Below are 17,642 nucleotides of genomic sequence, written 5' to 3' on the forward strand. Positions count from 1 at the left end.
GCCATCTCTATATGTTGCCAACTTGTACTTCCCAAGGGCTTAGTACAGTGCTCTGCACACAGTAAGCGCTCAATAAATACAATTGAATGAATGGAGGAGCTGGGATTAGAACCAATAACCTTCTCACTCCCAGGCCTGTGTCCTATCCACTACACCTTGCTGCTTCTCATCTGCAATTAATTTTAATATCTGTCCCCTGTACCTGTGGCCTATAAGATCCTTCTGGGCAGGAATTCTGTCTACTAATTCTATTATATTGCATTTTCCCAAGTGCATAACATAGTGCTCTGCACAAGAGTAAGCACTCTATAAATACCACTGATTGATTGGGAATCCCATTCAAAAAAAATCACTTCCCTTCAGGCCAATTACCAGGTCCCATTTAAAGATGACACGGGGCAGCTGGTTAAGTGTGAACTAGACCTGTTCTTCAAGGCATTTATTTTTTTAATTTAGGAAGAAATGAAACATACCTCTATAATTTAGGGATGGCTACGAGGATTAACGAAAGGTCTTGAAATTTCCCCCACATCCAAAGAGTATCACTAAAGTCACAGGCATGAAAGTAAAGCTCAGTGGAATGCTGAATCTTTTTAAATGAATTTTATTGATTTTTAACTATAACACAGAAATGCAGTCCGGGTTACAAATGAGTAGGGCACAGCATCTACCTTACGCAGCAAACCCTATTCGTAGTAGGGGGGGTAGTCAAACACCACAAACTGACTAGAAGCAATAGCATTATTAGGAAGCTTATATTCCGGGATCCTTCCCCAAATTTCAAAGTGGTCTGCACATTAAAAAGAGAATATACCAATTCCGTATAACACTATTTAACAAAGCCTTAAAAAAAAAAAAAAAATATAAGACCTATCTGGTCTTCCCATTTAGCCTTCACCCAGATGAACACTGCATTCCGACTGCAACTGAAATTGAAAAAGCAAGTATTTGGGAGAGGAACCAGCAGCCCTAGACTTGGCTACAAAACCGCCCTCCAGATAAAATAGTCCTTCTGTTGCCCTGACATAGACCTGTGCTCTTTAACCCAGGGGTGTAGCCTTGCCTGTGGCCCCTCCTCTCCGTTCGGTCTGCGGTCCCCGTGTCCGTGGGACGCACTGCGAGCCGCCTCCCGGAGAATCCCGCCCGCCTGGAGATTCCGTGTTGGGCCGGGACCTGATCCGGCCAAATTAAAGCAGATTTGCGAGGGCCGGGCCCAGAAGACGGCCCATGGCCCACTCCTGGGGCCGTGCCTGACCTGACTGACTGCTGGGGGTGGTGGGGGAGAAGGGGAGAGAGGGAGAGAATGGGAGAGAGAGTTGGAAGGGCAGAAGTCCACGTGGGTAGTGATGCACACGTGTTGCTGTTGGTCTGTGCTTGAAGGACAGATAATTCCCACGGGGCAATTCCGACTTCCTGCACCTGCACAGACTGACCCGCCCGAGTGGTGGGTAGTACGGGATTTAGGGCCTCCTTCCGCTCCTTTACTCTCCCCGCCATTTCGGCGCACCACACGGGGCCGGGCACCGTACCGTTTTTCCACCTAACGAGCCGGGCCAGTTTTCCCCGCCTTTCACTCATCTCACAATCACTGCCATAAAATCTAAGGGGCTTTTTACATTTGTAACCAAAAAAAAGTGGATTTTCTTTTCTTTTCAAACCACGATGACTGCATATTCTAAATTTCCGTAACTCTTCCATTCTCCGAACTATTCGGCTTCCTTAACACACTGACAATAACTATAGATGACCTGATTGCTGAATATCAATTATTTTTTCTAAGTCAACACTCGTAAGGGGGCGACTGGAATCCTCGACTAGGCGTAGTTGGCTCATTTTACAAGAAACAACGAAAACACGACCGACTAAAGGGAAGGGACACGTTCTACGCGGCACGGATTTTCGATTCTCAGTGCCTGCGTTTCGGTGGGTCCGTGTCCACTTAACTCTCGTAGCCCCCGAGCAAAATGTGCCATTCTGGTCCCCGAAACGTGCCCGACACCAGGACGACTCGGCGAATCGTTTCTGACACGGTAAGCAGAACCGGTCCTATATATAGTAGTCTTCTGAATTATAAAAGTTTATAAAGACCTTCCTGAAAAACTTTTACGCGTGAAAATAGCTACTTACAGAAACGTATCCTTTAGCAATTCCACAATTGAACCAGTCAAATCGATTGGGGATTGGAATGACTCTTCCTGCAGGCGTACACCCGGGACGGCAAGACGATAGTTTAAACAGTGAATGGACTTCTACCTGACTAGGTTGGGGACTGTACTGCTAGAACACAGTTTCTAACTTTTCATCACTACCTACGCAACTTGCTGACACAGGCCCGGGCCTATCATATACAATCGGGTTCCGGAGGCATGGATGGCCTTTTAACGGCCAACCCCAACGACATTCCACTGCCCTTTCTGCTTCATGTCAACCTGGGGAATTGCACTTCAATACAGAGTCTAGATCCGTTCCTTCCAAACAGCGGTGACGCGAGAGCACAACCAATGCTGTCAACACAAGACGACGCTTCGCTTTCACCGAGATACGCGGAACGCGTGACTTGGCTTAAAACTGAAAAGGTGCGCTCCGAGGAAATGAGTAAATTTAAGAACGCTTTAGCCTAAGTTAGCGGAAAGCTCAATGCTAGATAAACTCTTATCTCCTCCCCACCCCGCTGCTAAAATGATTTTAGGTCACTGTACACAATGGAACTTATTGCTATCTGAACCTGTAGTATCAGAAAGACGGACGGAAGGGAATAGGCGTCGATACTTTGTCGCGGAGGCGGGGCAGCGCTTTTCCTCTGGAAGACACGGGTTTCCGAAGTGCCTCCCGGCGTTTTTCATTCTGAGGCCTGGCGGGGAAGACTCAAGGGGCAGCCTGGGAGGCCCCGGTCTCCAGAAGGAGAAGGAAGCAGGGGAAAGGGATGGCTCCAGACGGCTCCCCGTGTCTTCGACGGGCCTCAGAGTGAAGAACGACCCGGGTGTTTCGAAGGCGGCGGCCGGGGCGATGGCTACGCACCTGCCCGACCCCAGGTTGACTGCTGCAGCTTCCGACAGTCCCGTCCACAGCATCGGCCTTGGCGGACGTGCCCGGCCCGACGCCCTACAGGTTACAAGTCAATCAGAGTCTTGATCTCGTTCATCTTGGCCTGTTTCATTTCGCCGGCGTTGGGCTTTCTCGTCCCAAAGGCTCCGGCGGCCAGCTCCCGCTTTTTGTTCTGAATCTTCAGCATGTTTTCTTCCACAGAGTCCTTCACGATGAACTTGGGAAACAAAACCACCGGGCAGTTAGCAATTGAAATGGTTGGAATCTACGCTGTTGACTCCACGTGCCTTCAGCGAGAAAACTAAGCGGGGGCAGGATACTGTCGAATGGGATATCCTGCGACGTGCCGGGGGAGAACCGAGGGCAATTATGGAGTTTGGCTGCTTCTTTTGATATTGGAGCAGCCTTCCCCCAGAACATACTGCCTCCCTGAACAAGGGCCCTGCTATCTTAGTGGGTGCCCAGGGGGGAAGAGACTGTCTTTTACGTCACGCTCGCAACCAAGAGGACTCCATCATCATCATCATCAATCGTATTTATTGAGCGCTTACTATGTGCAGAGCACTGGACTAAGTGCTTGGGAAGTACAAATTGGCAACATATAGGGACAGTCCCTACCCAACAGTGGGCTCACAGTCTAAAAGGGGACTCCACCCTCCCCCGCAAATAAAAAACAGCAAGCATGTAGCCAAAAACCTAAAATTTCACTCTGTTCTCCAAGTTAACAATGTAATCGGAAGATTTACAGACTCATTTTGTCGGTTATTCCATTTTTCACTCCCTTTTATTTTAAGCACTTAAAATTCTGTTTTCCTGAAACTGCTGGAAGTTAAAATAGTACTCAAGCAAGCTGGGCGTATGTTTAACAGTTGAAAAGTAAACTCGCGGTAAATAGTCTTAATGAGCATGGCCTAGTGGCAAGAACACGGGCTTGGGAGTCATAGGTCGTGGGCTCTAATGCCGGCTCCGCCACGTGTGTGCTGCGTGACCCTGGGCAAGTCACTTAACTTCTCTGTGCCTCAGTTACCTCATCTGTAAAATGGGGATTAAGAGTGTGCGCCTCATGAGCATCTTCAGGAGAACCAAATTTCATGATCTCAAAAGCAGTTTCTAGTATTAAGAACTATACTACAACTATTCAGTGAGTTTGAAATAGTTGCAACGAGCTCCATTTCATAATAATAATAATAATAATAATAATAATAATAATAATAGCATTTGTTAAGCGCTTACTACGTGCAAAGCACTGTTCTAAGCGCCGGGGGGGGGGGGGGGGGGGGGGTACAAGGTGATCAGGTTGTCCCACGGGGGGTTCACAATCTTAATCCCCATTTTACAGATGAGGTAACTGAGGCTCCGAGAAGTTAAATGACTTGCCCAAGGTCACACAGCAGACATGTGATGGAGCCGGGATTCAAACCCATGACCTCCGACTCCAAAGCCCGGGCTCTTTCCACTGAGCCAGGCATTATGTAGATGAGGGAACCGAGGCACAGATAAGTTAACTGATTTACCCCAGTTCACACAGCGGACAAGTGGCAGAGCCGGGTTGAAAACCCATGTCTTCTGAATCCCAGATCTATGCTCTTTCCACTAGACCACACAGCTTCCATTTTCCGCATAATAAACCTTATTCACCTCCATCAGGGAAAAAACAGGAAAAACGTACTTAAGCCATATCCAAAGGGATCTAGGTCAGATTTGGCAACGGCACAACCTCGCCATCATCCTGGCCGTAAATGAGCAGCAGAAGACTCCATCATCAGCATCTGTTAAGCGCTTAGTACAGTTTTTCGCTCACAGTAAGTGTTCAACAAATATGACTGAATGAATAAACTGGTTAATTGATCCATTTATGTGCATTATTTCATATACTCGCTAATGAAGGACTGACAACACGATGACCAGCACTACTTGAACTAGCATTACTGGTAGAGTCGTGACCAATTCACAGCCGTCCACTTGGAATAACTCTGTTGCTGCCCCCCTAGGAAAGCTGTAGGTGTTCTTCTGCCTTGAACTTAGACCCCTTAAACACGTCTTTAAACCCCGAGACCCAGCGGATGGTTTAACTCACCTTGGTGATGACAACTTCTTGCTTCTGGCCCAGCCTATGGCATCGGTCAAAGCACTGGTCCTCAGCAGCGGGATTCCAAGCCTACCGAAAACAGATGATGCCCTCCCTGAGCGTCCCGTGTGCTTCCATGCCCTTTCATTAATTCAGCCTGGACAGACTCAAACTTTTTACTGCCACTCTGACACCCGCACGTTACCTATCATAGCCTGAGAAGCCACAGAGGAACTACATACGGGGACTTACATTTCCAAGGGAGCTAACGACTCTTCATTTTGCACTCGTCGTCGTTTCTTGTGTTCATTTGAAAGGCCTCCTTAGGTCCGGAAACCACATTACAATAGGCAATGCCCTCCACGTGTTTATAATAATAATAATAATGATGGCATTTATTAAGCGCTTACTATGAGCAAAGCACTGCTCTAAGCGCTGATAATAATGATGGTATTTGTTTAGCGCTTACTATGCGCAAAGCACTGTTCTAAGCGCTGAGGAGGTTACAAGGTGATCACTGGAAGCCTTTGCTAGAAAGCTTCCAGAGTAAAGTAGAAGTGAAAAGAGCTAGCCCCTTTAACAAAATAAGAGGGGTGGAGCCTGGTCTCTTTCTTTCTATCCGCTCTGCTATCCAAGTCTTACAAGGAGAGTCCAGAGGGCAACTGGGAGCAGCCACTAGAGCAATCAGTGGTTCCTCCTCTCTTCATTTATGTTTCCCTGCCTTTTTTCACTCTTAATAGCTACCCACTTTTCTACTACCGCTTTCTCTTTCATTTCCTCCCTTCCTGGGCCCCTCCTCAACGTCTCCCTCAAAGGGATAAATGGAAAAAAAAAGTTTCGTTTTCTTTTTTTAAACCTGTGGTCTTCTGGCTTTGCTTCTGTATCTTTATATGACTGGATCATGGCTTAGGCATAGATATATGAGCGATTGTAACACTGCAACTTCTTGGTGTCCTCAACTCTCCCCCCTGCAGCTCTCGGTGCACTAAAATATGACCACCAGTACTGCTCGGGATAAATCCTGCTCAGGGTGAAGCTGAGTTTCCCATTACACAGCTTCAGGAAAAGAGCCCCAGTGTCCCCTTGCTCATGAAACAGGTGAACAGGAAGAGACTCCGAGAAAAACGTGCTGAGGGGCTAAGGGTATTTCTGCGAAGCGAACAAAGGGAGAGAAATAGTCTCCCTCCCCTCATATTGTGCTGCAGGGCTGTGTTTTGGGCAGTGCCCCAGGTAGGTACTAAATAAATCCAACCCTCCCCCAGCTCCTTCTCTCTCTCTCTCTGCAGAGGGAATTTAAAGCCCTCTGGGACAGTCCAGCCACACCACAGTCTACTTACCGGATCCATTAAAAACACCCGTGATGCGGCACTGAGATTCAAGCCAACGCCTCCGGCTTTCAGGGACAGCAGCATTATAGTCGGTGATCCTGCTTCTGTGCTTTGGAAACACTGAATTGACTCGACTCTTTTCTTCTGGGGCATGGATCCGTCCAAACGAGTAAACACAAATCCTGATTCTCTAACAGGAAGAAAAGAAAGACAGTTACAAGAGGCACTAGTATATCCAATGGTTGAGGAACCACACATTCCTAAAAAAACACCCAATGGCGGGCCATTTTCATATCAAAAGCAACGCCTCACCACTGACTTTAAGCATGTAATCGGCTCTTCCCTGCCTATCACTGTTAATCTCCCACTAAAACCCCATCCACACACTTTGCTCTTCTAATGCCAACCTACTCACTGTACTTTGTCTCTCTCATCACTGACCCCAGCCGAACTCCCTCCCATTCTACATCCACCAGTCTCTCCCATCTTTAAAGCTCAACTAAAATTGTATCTCCTCCAAGAAGCCTTCCTTGACTAACCTCTCATTGGTTTACACTATTCTATGTACTTGGGTCTGTATTTTTTAAGTATTTTCACACTCATCCTACCCCAACCCCCACTTACGTACATATCCTCATATTCTGCTGTTTCCCCTTTCTGTAATTTGTCATTTATTTTAATGTCTCCGTCTCCGGCCCTAGACTGTAAGCTCCTTGAGAGCATGGAGCATGCTTACCAATTCTATTGCATTGTACTCTTCCCAAGTGCCTAGCGATAACAATAATAATGGAAATAATAATAATTGAGGTATTTGTTAAGTGCTTACTTACACACCTTAGTACAGTGCTTTGCACCCAGTAAGCACTCAATAAATGAACAGATGAAGTACTGCACTAAGTGCCGGAGTAGACAAACCAGGTCTCACATGGAGCTCACAGTCGAGGTAGGAGAGAGAACAGGCTCTAAATCTCCATTTTGCAGATGATGGAAATGAGGCCCAAAGAAATTAAGTGACTTGCCCAAGGTCACACAGCCAGTACTCCCAGTCCTGTGCTATTTCCACTAGGCCAAACTGCTTCTCACTGATTGTGAACACAGTCAGCGCTCAATAAATACCACTGATTGATTGGAAATTCTGACCCGCAATAAATGTATTATTTAAAGCTATTTGTTTTGATTAAAAGTGATAGTATCGGTGTGAAGTGGTTTTTTTTAAGACAAACAGGAACAATTTACGCAACCAAGGAAACATGAAAAATAAAAGATAGGCTAGATTATAGACTTCAAAATGTACATAACATGTTTTCATGTACTCAGAGGATTACATATTGTTCAACTTACTTCAGTGGTTTTTCTATTAGAGACAGGAAAGTTGTGAACTGTGAGACGATTAAGCTTTTGGTTTGAGGATTTTTCTTTCTTAAGTCAATCAAAGAATGCATTAGAGCATTGATCTAAAAAAAAGTTAAAATAACCCATCAATTCCATTCTTGAATCCTCTAAATGATGTAAAACTCTATTTACAGGACAGTGCTAAAGCCAGCTTTCTTAGAGACGATCGTTTTTGCTTTTAAATTATTAAGTATTTTCTAAGGATAAAATGATTCTAGGTGCTTTGAGAAAAGCAAACCCCAGAATTACTGACCTCTAAATTTCTATTTTTGAGGGGCCCACAGTGCAAAAGCCAGAAAAGCCAAGGCTAACCCATAACCAAATCTGAAGTATTTGATTGCACATGCATACAATAAATTTTTACTTACCTTTGAACTGGATATCCATTCCTGATCAGTTTTTTTCTCGGCACCAGGCTCTAACTCCTCTGGGGGACATTCTACCAGATTCTCAGCACGCAAATCATTTCTGCAGAGTGGGCATTTGGCATTTGGCTGTAAAACAAAAGTGAACATAAATAAGATGGCACAGCCCCTTCCTTTCATTAGAACTAAATTTTAGTAGTATGTTTTCCTTCTAGAAACAAGTGATCACCATCCTTATTGTAAAGAATGATATAGACGACCTTGCGTCGTCATTCGAAGAGAAAACTTCAGTCTCACAAACATTTTCCCAGACTGCAAAATTTCTCACCATCTCTTCCCGCATTTACCATTCCCACATAATGGAAGGAAGCATTAGGGACAAGAAGAATTGTTCTGCAACTGCCCTAGGTCCACGGTCATTACATCATCATCATCAATCGTATTTATTGAGCGCTTACTATGTGCAGAGCACTGTACTAAGCGCTTGGGAAGTACAAATTGGCAACATATAGAGACAGTCCCATTACAATTCATAACTGTCCAGAGCCCTATTTCTTTTTGGATGAAATCACTTGGTAGCCCACTGGATTGTAAGCTTATTGGGGCCCAGGTATTGTACTTTGACTATATGTTCCCAAGTGTTTTGTACAAGTGTTCTGCATTCATTCATTCAATCCTATTTATTGAGCGCTTACTGTGTGCAGAGCACTGTACTAAGTACTTGGGAAAGTACAATTTGGCAACAGACAGAGACAATCCCTACCCAACAATGGGCTCACAGTCTAAGAAGGGGGAGACAGACAACAAAACAAGTAGACAGGCATCAACTACACCACCACCGCCGCCACCACGGACATCTACCATTATCTGTGCTACACTGCAATGGGTTTTAATCGCTCTATTCAACTCCATCCAAATACACTATGGGAGGGGAAGGGAGGTGTCTAAGCTAAAAATCTGTTAGTGAGAGAGGCTTGTAATAAATTCAAAATTAAAATTCAATAACACTAGCACATAAGAGGATCCCTTCAACAATAAACATGTGTGGCACCTTCAGAGGGGAGGCACAAGACTGAGTTTAGAAAAACAGGTCGCTTCCTAAAAATAATCTTACTAATAACACTTCCTTTCCCGTTGGTTTCCCCCCATTTCTCTGTTTAGAATAGCGGGTGCTGTCCCCCCAAATTAAACGGCTGTTACGGTTATGTTATTGAATGGTAGATGTTTTTAATCACACTCTAGTCACTCCCTAACACAGTGCAGCAGGAAAGAGAAGCCTCAGAACAGGCTCAATCTTTCAGAAACGAGTTGCAGGATAGAAGCAGCACGGTCTAGAGGATAGAGCCCAGGCCTAGGAATCAGAAGGACCTGGATTCGAATCCCGGCTCCACCGCTTGTCTGCTGTGTGACCATTGGTGAGCCACTTCACTTCTCTGTGCCTCAGTTACCTCATCTGAAAATGGGAATTAAGACTGTGAGCCCCACTGTGGGATAGGGACTGTATCCAACCTGATTAGCTTGTACCTACCACAGTGCATAGTACAGTGCCTGGCACATAGTAAGTGCTTAATACCGTAACTATTATCATTATTCTGCCTTCACACTATCACTAGGCTCCACTTCTCTATCCAGAATGACCTAAAAAAGCAAAAGAACTAACCTGCTCATTCTGAATTACTTGACAAATACACGGTTTACAAAACACATGTGCGCAGTGTGTTATCACTGGGATGTTTAGAGAATCCAAGCAAATTGCACATTCTTCATCTGAGCCAGAACTCAGTACCAACTTCATCTTATTTATCAACTTCTTGCGCAGTTCTTCTGGTGTATCACTGCCTATGGATAGGTACAGAAAACAAAACTCATAAGGTAAAGTGACTTTCTGAGAAGAACCCCATTCTGGGATCACTGGAGTGGGTTAATGGGGTACTGGTTTTTATTCACAGTCTTAAATTCCACTTGGGTTTTTTCCACTGTCTCTTTTATAAAGCAGAGAACTTTAAGGGCCTGCCTCAAGTCTCTAAGTGCCCACGATGCTTAGGTAATGTTCTGGACATCATGGAATTCACTAATAAGGCTGCCCTGGTGAACCTGAAAGGAGTAAGTGCCCTTACACAGGGGCATTCTTCACTTTAGACAGAGTTCGCTTTCACTCCAACACAGACTGGGAGCCAGGGGTTAAATCTGGAAACTGGAGAAACAGCAAGAATCCATCAATCATTCCATTAAACAAAACTGAAAGCACTCTTTCACATTACTTTCAAAACTGATCTCTCTCCTCAGATCTGTGGGAAAGTGGAGTGAAACATAACCTGAGCCAAAGATCACAAAATCCCAAAGTTACTAGGCTGTGTGCGGAGCCTAAAAACAGAATAAAAAAAATAACTCAGAGGTACCCACTTACCTGATGGAGCACTGGAAGACGTATTTGTAAAAAGATGAGGGTGACAACACAACTGCCTCAACCTAAGCAGGAGCCCCAGGACATCTGCATAATGAGCCAGCACTGTTCCTTCATTAAAATACCTAAGGAAATTATTAGGTGAAGTAGGTGAAAAAAATTGAGGCAACATGAAATAAAGGAGTCACTTGCCCGACCTATGATGGATTTAATAAAGAGTACAGAGTTTAAGTCATCAATACAAAAACTGAATTCAGTCGTTAAAACCACATAGCAAACAAACCCCACAATATGACTGAAATATTCCTCTGGATGTTCCTATTTGATGAGGAAGTTTGAAGTGTACATGGAAAATGAAATGCAGAGGGCCCTTGGTATAATGGAACACCAAAAGTCCTAAGCTCCCAACAGGATCAAGTGCAGATTCCAAATATCTACAAAAGCAGAGGCAGCAAGGAGTAGAGACTTTCCACCGAGTTCCTTGCTCTCTATCACCTTGGGCTCTGCCAGTAGTTCCTTTAAGTATCTTAAATCCTTAAGGATCCCATTCGTTAAAAACAGAAAAATGGAACCTATTAGGGGACCAGTGATAGCGTGATCCTCCTTTTAGCGGGAAACCACTGTACATTAAAAAGCACAAGGAATACCTGACCCTGTATTTCACAAAGTGGAATACCCTACAATTGAGACGCGCTAACTTGTTAAAGTTTGTCCACTTTAATAAATTCTATTATAAAAATAACTTCATTTACTCTGACGTTCGGCTCCAACAAGAAGCTTAAGGGGCCACACGCTAGGATCCTCTTGTCACCTACAATATAAGCAGCAGGACAACAGTACAGAGGGGTTCCGCGCCCCGCAAAATCCTCCCAATGGACAAAGAGTAGGCGGATGACTCTGTTTCCTTTCCCTGCCCGGGAAGACCTCATTTTGTTTGAATCTGTAGGGACTGAGATCCTCCGGGATGGTCCAGCCTTGGGCAGGGTTCAGGCAGCAGGAGCAGCTAGTAAACTTTAGGTGCGGGAAAGATTTCGAAAGTCAAGGAAATGGTTTGAAATATGGGGTCCAACTTAGACTTCGTTAAATCCCGACTAATCCCATAGCTAACTATGCTCTGCAGGTCACGGGATCTAAGTGTTGTGGGCAGAAAAGTAAGTTGCAAGTTACAAGTTGCAAGGAGGTGGAAAGAGCACAGATCCGGGAGTCAGTGACCTGGGTTCTGATCCTGTGTGACCTTGGACAAGTCACTTACCTTCTCTGTGCCTCAGTTATCTCATCTGTAAAACGGGGATCAAGACTGTGATCCCCACCTTATGGGCTGTGTCCAGCAGCGTGGCCTACTGGAAAGAGCACGGGCCCAGGAGTCAGAGGACATGGGTTCTAATCCGGGCTCTGCCACATGTCCGCTGTGTGACCTTGGACAAGTCACTTAACTTCTCTGTGCCTCAGTTAGCTCATCTGTAAAACGGGGGTTAAGACTGGGTGCCCCTGTGGGACAGGGACTTTGTCCGACCCGAATACCCTGTATCTACTTCAGTGCTGAGAACAGTGCTTGGCACAGAGTAAGCGCTTAACAAATAACCACAATAATATTATTATTAACATGATTATCTTGTACCTACCCCAGAGCTTAGTGCAGTGCTTGGTATATAGTAAGTGCTTAACAAATGCCATTTAAAAAGAAAAAAAAATCATAATTATGTATGAACCCAGTTTTATATCCTGATTTAATATACTTATTATTCCAACTCACGATGGCACCATGCATTTTAAATGCACTTTTAGTAAACAGCCAATTGCATTTTGGTCTGTGCATGAATTTTTTTTTTTGGTGTGTGTGTGTGTATGGGTGATTACTGCTGCATGGTTTGATCACTGGCTGTATAAACTCCAATGCACAGGAACAAAGTGAGTGCTGTTCCTACAGAGCATTTTTTCTCCTTACCTGCCAATAGCCGCTCGGCCTTCATTCTTCACAGACTGGTAAATTCGCCTTTCTTCATCTGTAAGTGTAATGTGCTGAATAAACACTTTACGCTCTGGTAATTCCAAAACGGGTTTCCCTTTAATTTTGCTTGTTTTTGTCCTTCTGAGAGTAATATTTTTAATTAGGGATTGCAAGCGCCTAGGAAAGAGAAGAAAAACAATTGTTTGAACAAAGAATTCCTTATGGTTGGGGACTAATGTGACCTAGTTACGTATGGCACAACTCAGAACAAAGTAATGATACATTTTATACCTAAGCCCTCCTTGATCTCCCATTGTGACCGGTCGCTGAATTGTTCGATGCCACCATTCTCTATCAGTAAAGGGTTTAAGTTTTAAGAAGGAAAGAAGAGACCACAAGTCCTTTAAAGAATTCTGAATTGGAGTACCTAAAACAAATAAGAAATTTCATTTTTACAAGTAAAACACAAACACATACATGCCCACGTGCAAAAAAACCACCAACAAAACAACCCCTCAAACCTGATAACATCAATTTTTCATCACAAATCAATTAACTTTCAGTTAATGGAAGAGAGGTAAATGAGACAAATGAAATCCAGAATATCAAAACGCTCTTTATAACCAAAAGATTTACGTCTTTCCCCAACAATCTTTACCATTTTGCTAGTAAGTTGTGAGATGGTCTAATTCAGGTTTTGCCTTAATTGATCCTTTCTTGTCCTACCTTATGGGAAAGGAGCCAGAGGCCATTTAAAATGGTCAATGTGCTCCTGAGAGAAAGGACAAAAAATCAGAATGCAGGAAAATCCTCAAACTGGGTAATAAGCTACTCTATTTTCTGGGCACCCAGAGCCTCTAAATAATTCAGTGATTGAAGTATAACGCTATACCTTGGGTCTGGGGTACTGCATATTAGCTTCCACACTTATTGAACAAACTCTCAATTCTCCCATTTGCCCTCCATTCTCTGTAGCCTATGCACTTGGTTGGATCTGTACCCTTCAAGGACTTGAAATTCACCTCACCCCATCATCGGCCCCATAGCATTTAAGATGATATCCCCATAATCTCCCATTCCATCATCAGTAATACATTTTAATGCCTGTCCCTCACCTTTAAACAGTGAGCTCCTTGCGGGCAGGGAGCGTGTCCACCAACTCGACTGTAGTGCTCTCTCCCAAGTGCCTAGTACAGTGCTCTGCACATAGTTAAGTTCTCAATCAAATACCACTGACTGACTGATTGGGAGAGTTTTGATAGTCAACCTGGAGAGATTCCCATTACTTTAACATTTCTGAATGCTGGCGACCACTCACCAGTAAGAATCCATCTTCTTTCAGCTTCCAAATCTAGTGCCGCTTTAGTCTGTTGAGCATTTGGATTCCGTATTGTATGTCCTTCGTCCAGGATTACTCTCAACCACCTTATCTTATGCAATGGACTGTCACCTCTACTCTGAAAGAGAATTAGTTTTCAAATTGGGTTACAAATTAGTCAATCACGCCAATCAAGCCATGATTTTGGGTTTTGTTGTTCTGCACAAAAGGGCTCCTAACATACATTAAAAAATTCAAAGTAAGATAAACAATATTTTCTACAAGACTTTTCCTAGAAGGCTAATGTCTAAGAGAAAACCACGTGTACCATAATGGAATGTGCTAAGATCTCCTTCCCTTGTGACTGTGTCTTGGGATTTCTTTAAAGCAAGAGGTGGAATTCTGGCCAAAACACTGAAGTTGGATTATTACAGTGTTGTGAAAAGGGGTCATGGAATTTTTAAACTTACATCTGGAATGGCAGGTTTAGATAGGCAATCAGTTTGTCTCCTGTGAAGGACAGATAACAATTTGGGATTCTTGTTTCATTTTTCTAGTTGTCCAGAGTATCTGTAACTATACATCTATGCTATGGAAAACTCAATTTCCCAATGCTTGATACCGTACAGAACATATTTTTTACACCTCTGTTACTCAAAAATATCAAGACAGGATTCATTGGTTGAGCCAGTTAGTTGAGTCTTAAGTTCCCATGAGGATTTGGAAACTTTAAAAGTCAGCATTAAAATTATAAATGGAAGAATCTCAAGATCTTCTTTAACACCGGGACGTTCTTTGAAAATGACCAGTGGAATTTCAAAAAAATTACGGAATATGTGGAATTCAGTTTTACTAACTCCATAAGCTCAAGGTCTGAGAGGAAAATACAAAGTTATGGTAAAACTTGGCCTAGGTTAAAAGCCATGTTAACCCATTCTCACCCCTTTCTTTTCATATATAAAATGTCGGCAAATCTTTATATTTTTTGAAAAACATAATATTTTTTGATTTAAGGCAAGTTTACATCTACTTACTCCATAATCATAAGTCAAAACATTATATGTAGTTAATACCACATCTTGTTTTGAAAGCACTGTGGGGTCTTTGCTGCGATCAGGTCCATAATAAACATAAAAATTCAAGTGCACATCTGATTTCAAATGCTGTCCAAACTGGTCCTAAAAGAAAAAGTAGCAGCAGTGACGATCAGTAAGTACATTACCGAACTGCACATTATAAAATCCCAAATTGGGCACATAAGCTAACATAACATAAAAATGCAACTAAAGCAGTAATAAATGAGACCCTACTGGCCAGAGTTGATCCACCTATAAATGGACAACTGAATGAGCCTTTCCCAAGTACTTAACTTATTGTGGAGAAAAAGTGACGGTAGGTTCTCAAAAACTTCTATGAAACTCTCTTTTAAAAAGCAGGTATGGAAAAAGCCTAAAAAAAGGAAATCCTCAAAGGTCGGACATCTTCTACTTCATTCTCCCACTTAAAGCCTAAAAGCTATGTAACTTGGGAAGTAACTATACATTCTTTTGAATGACTCTGATGGCCAATCTTATATATAGTCCTTTCAAAGATCATTTCCAAATACTGAAAAAGGTATTTATTATAAAACAATCAAACAAACTCCCAAAAAGACTCTAAACAAGCGACAAGAAATGATTTTAATTCTTTGGTCAATTTAAAAAATTGCACCCCACTTGTTATGAGTATAAACGGCATCGCACAGAAGCACTGAGGTGGTTAACAATATAAATTATTCCCAGTTTTTTGGCACTTACAAAAATAATGGGCCTAAAATTTTCAAAACCCAACTCTAATATTTTTGAAGCCTAATTTTTAAAGCAAACATTAAATCACTGATCAAGCAGTGCTTCAGCACAAGCCACAGAGCATGCTAGGGTATTCCACTGAACTGTGGTTCCCAATTAAACTGGTTGGGAGGAGGGAGAAATTAACAGAATTTGAGGTAGCTGAAAGATCCCCTTTATTTTAATACAACAAATACACGTAATATTTACTAATCACATCAAAAATGCATTTTTCCTTTTAAGTTCATTTTTTCTAAATAAATTATTGATCTAAGACAAGCTCCTTTAACCGATTATTTAAGTTACTAAATTCTCTTCCTGGAACTCAATGGGCAGTATATTTTCCAACGCATAACACAATGATACTATCCGAACTATACTTTTATCTTCCAAAAATGTTCTGTTGGCAGAAAGGAAACACGGTGACCGGACTTACAATCCAGTTGCTTAACACAGAAAGAGGACAGATGATCAGGGTTGCTCTTGGTCTCTCTGCAGCATCTGTTTTCTTAGAGCACTGTACCATAGCTGCTCCTGAAAAACCAATTCTTGTCGATTAGTTGGTCCTCCCAGGGCACGAAATTAAAGATTCTGCTTTGAGTCACCGGTGTAGATAGTAGATCATTTTACAGTTGTTGGCTAGAGGTATGCCAATTAATCGAGAGTATTTAAATGAGTGTGCACTGTACACTGTATTAAAGTGCTCAATAAATACGATTGAGTGAATGCTCGGGAAAGTACATTAGATTTAGTAAGCATGGCCTTTGTCCTCCAGGAGTTTACAAGCTGTGAGTTGGGCACGAAAACTGGGTGCCAGCTCACTAACTCTGGGGAGACCACGCTAAGGCTTTAAGGAGAGGGTAGAGGCAATTAGCCATTTTCCCCAACCAGCGGTTGAGTCCACAGGATGTCAGGCAACAGTAAGGCTTGTCCTGGTGGGTCTCCTGCAGCAGCTGTGAGGAACTATTTGCATAAACATGGAGCAAAATCTCCTCTAAAGTGACAGGAAATGTGAACCTTGAGGAGGAACAACACACCCAATGGGGACAAATTCACTTTCTCCAGGCCTCCAGTCACCCGATGATATAAATAAGCCAGACTCCTGTGACTCCACTGCTGGCACATAGTTGGGGGAAGAGGAGAGGCAAAGAAGTAATAATACTATTTACTAAGCACTTACTGTGGGAAGTACTACACTAAGCACTGGGAAACAATATACAGGTGGAAATTAGCTAGAGAAGGGGCAATAGGGAGACAAAGAATGGGTGGGAGGCAGATAGAGATGTAGGCACTGATGTTTGGTTTTGTTCTCTGTCTCCCCCTTTTAGACTGTGAGCCCACTGTTGGGTAGGGACTGTCTCTATATGTTGCCAATTTGTACTTTCCAAGCGCTTAGTACAGTGCTCTGCACATAGTAAGTGCTCAATAAATACGATTGATGATGATGATGTGGGTTTTAATATACTCTATACTTTAATATACTCTACTTTTGTAGAACAAAAGTTGTCAATAGTTTGAACCAATGGGAACTCAGAACTCAGCTGAGTGTTATTTTGCTTAGGACCCCAAGTTATATGCAGCTGCTCTTTGCACCACTGGAATAACAGCTTGGATTAGTGAGTGAGTGTGTGTTTGTGTGTGTGTGTACACACACTCAGGATATGAACAGGAGTTACACGATAAGGGGTGGTGAGGAAGAGTTGAAAGATGAATCTTCGAGGCCACGATTCTGTTCTCGGGAGAACGTCCTACTTTAGTATTCACCGCACTGTTAATCTATCACACCTTTAAACCTTTATCTAGAGAACATCTGTATTATTCATAAGTACAGAGAGCTTCTCAGGAGAAAAGGTTACACAGTTATGTTAAAGGGCATTTTTCAAAAGTAAGTGGGAGATCATTTTTCTAAAAATAAGTAGACTAATCACTTTCCCATTCTAATCCCTGC

General features: G+C 43.0%; 1 protein-coding gene across 3 annotated transcripts in view; it reads right to left on the bottom strand.

Annotated features, from left to right (window-relative positions):
* Positions 1-589: 589 nt before the first annotated feature.
* The window catches only part of HLTF (helicase like transcription factor), a 57,533-nt gene continuing 40,480 nt past the window's right edge, over positions 590-17,642 (bottom strand). For all 3 annotated transcript variants that reach the window (XM_038751683.1, XM_038751769.1, XM_038751606.1), the window contains exons 14-25: positions 16,131-16,228; positions 14,903-15,046; positions 13,869-14,007; positions 12,842-12,977; positions 12,548-12,727; positions 10,606-10,727; positions 9,859-10,037; positions 8,202-8,327; positions 7,783-7,895; positions 6,451-6,631; positions 5,123-5,203; positions 590-3,262 (exon numbers count right to left, since the gene is read on the bottom strand). In XM_038751683.1, the coding sequence (XP_038607611.1) occupies positions 3,110-3,262; positions 5,123-5,203; positions 6,451-6,631; positions 7,783-7,895; positions 8,202-8,327; positions 9,859-10,037; positions 10,606-10,727; positions 12,548-12,727; positions 12,842-12,977; positions 13,869-14,007; positions 14,903-15,046; positions 16,131-16,228 (1,652 nt within the window). In that variant the 3' untranslated portion in view covers positions 590-3,109. The remainder of the gene's footprint in view (positions 3,263-5,122; positions 5,204-6,450; positions 6,632-7,782; positions 7,896-8,201; positions 8,328-9,858; positions 10,038-10,605; positions 10,728-12,547; positions 12,728-12,841; positions 12,978-13,868; positions 14,008-14,902; positions 15,047-16,130; positions 16,229-17,642) is intronic.

This window comes from Tachyglossus aculeatus, chromosome 1 (genome assembly GCF_015852505.1).
Source record: "Tachyglossus aculeatus isolate mTacAcu1 chromosome 1, mTacAcu1.pri, whole genome shotgun sequence".
In the NCBI taxonomy this organism is placed as follows: Eukaryota; Metazoa; Chordata; class Mammalia; order Monotremata; family Tachyglossidae; genus Tachyglossus; species Tachyglossus aculeatus.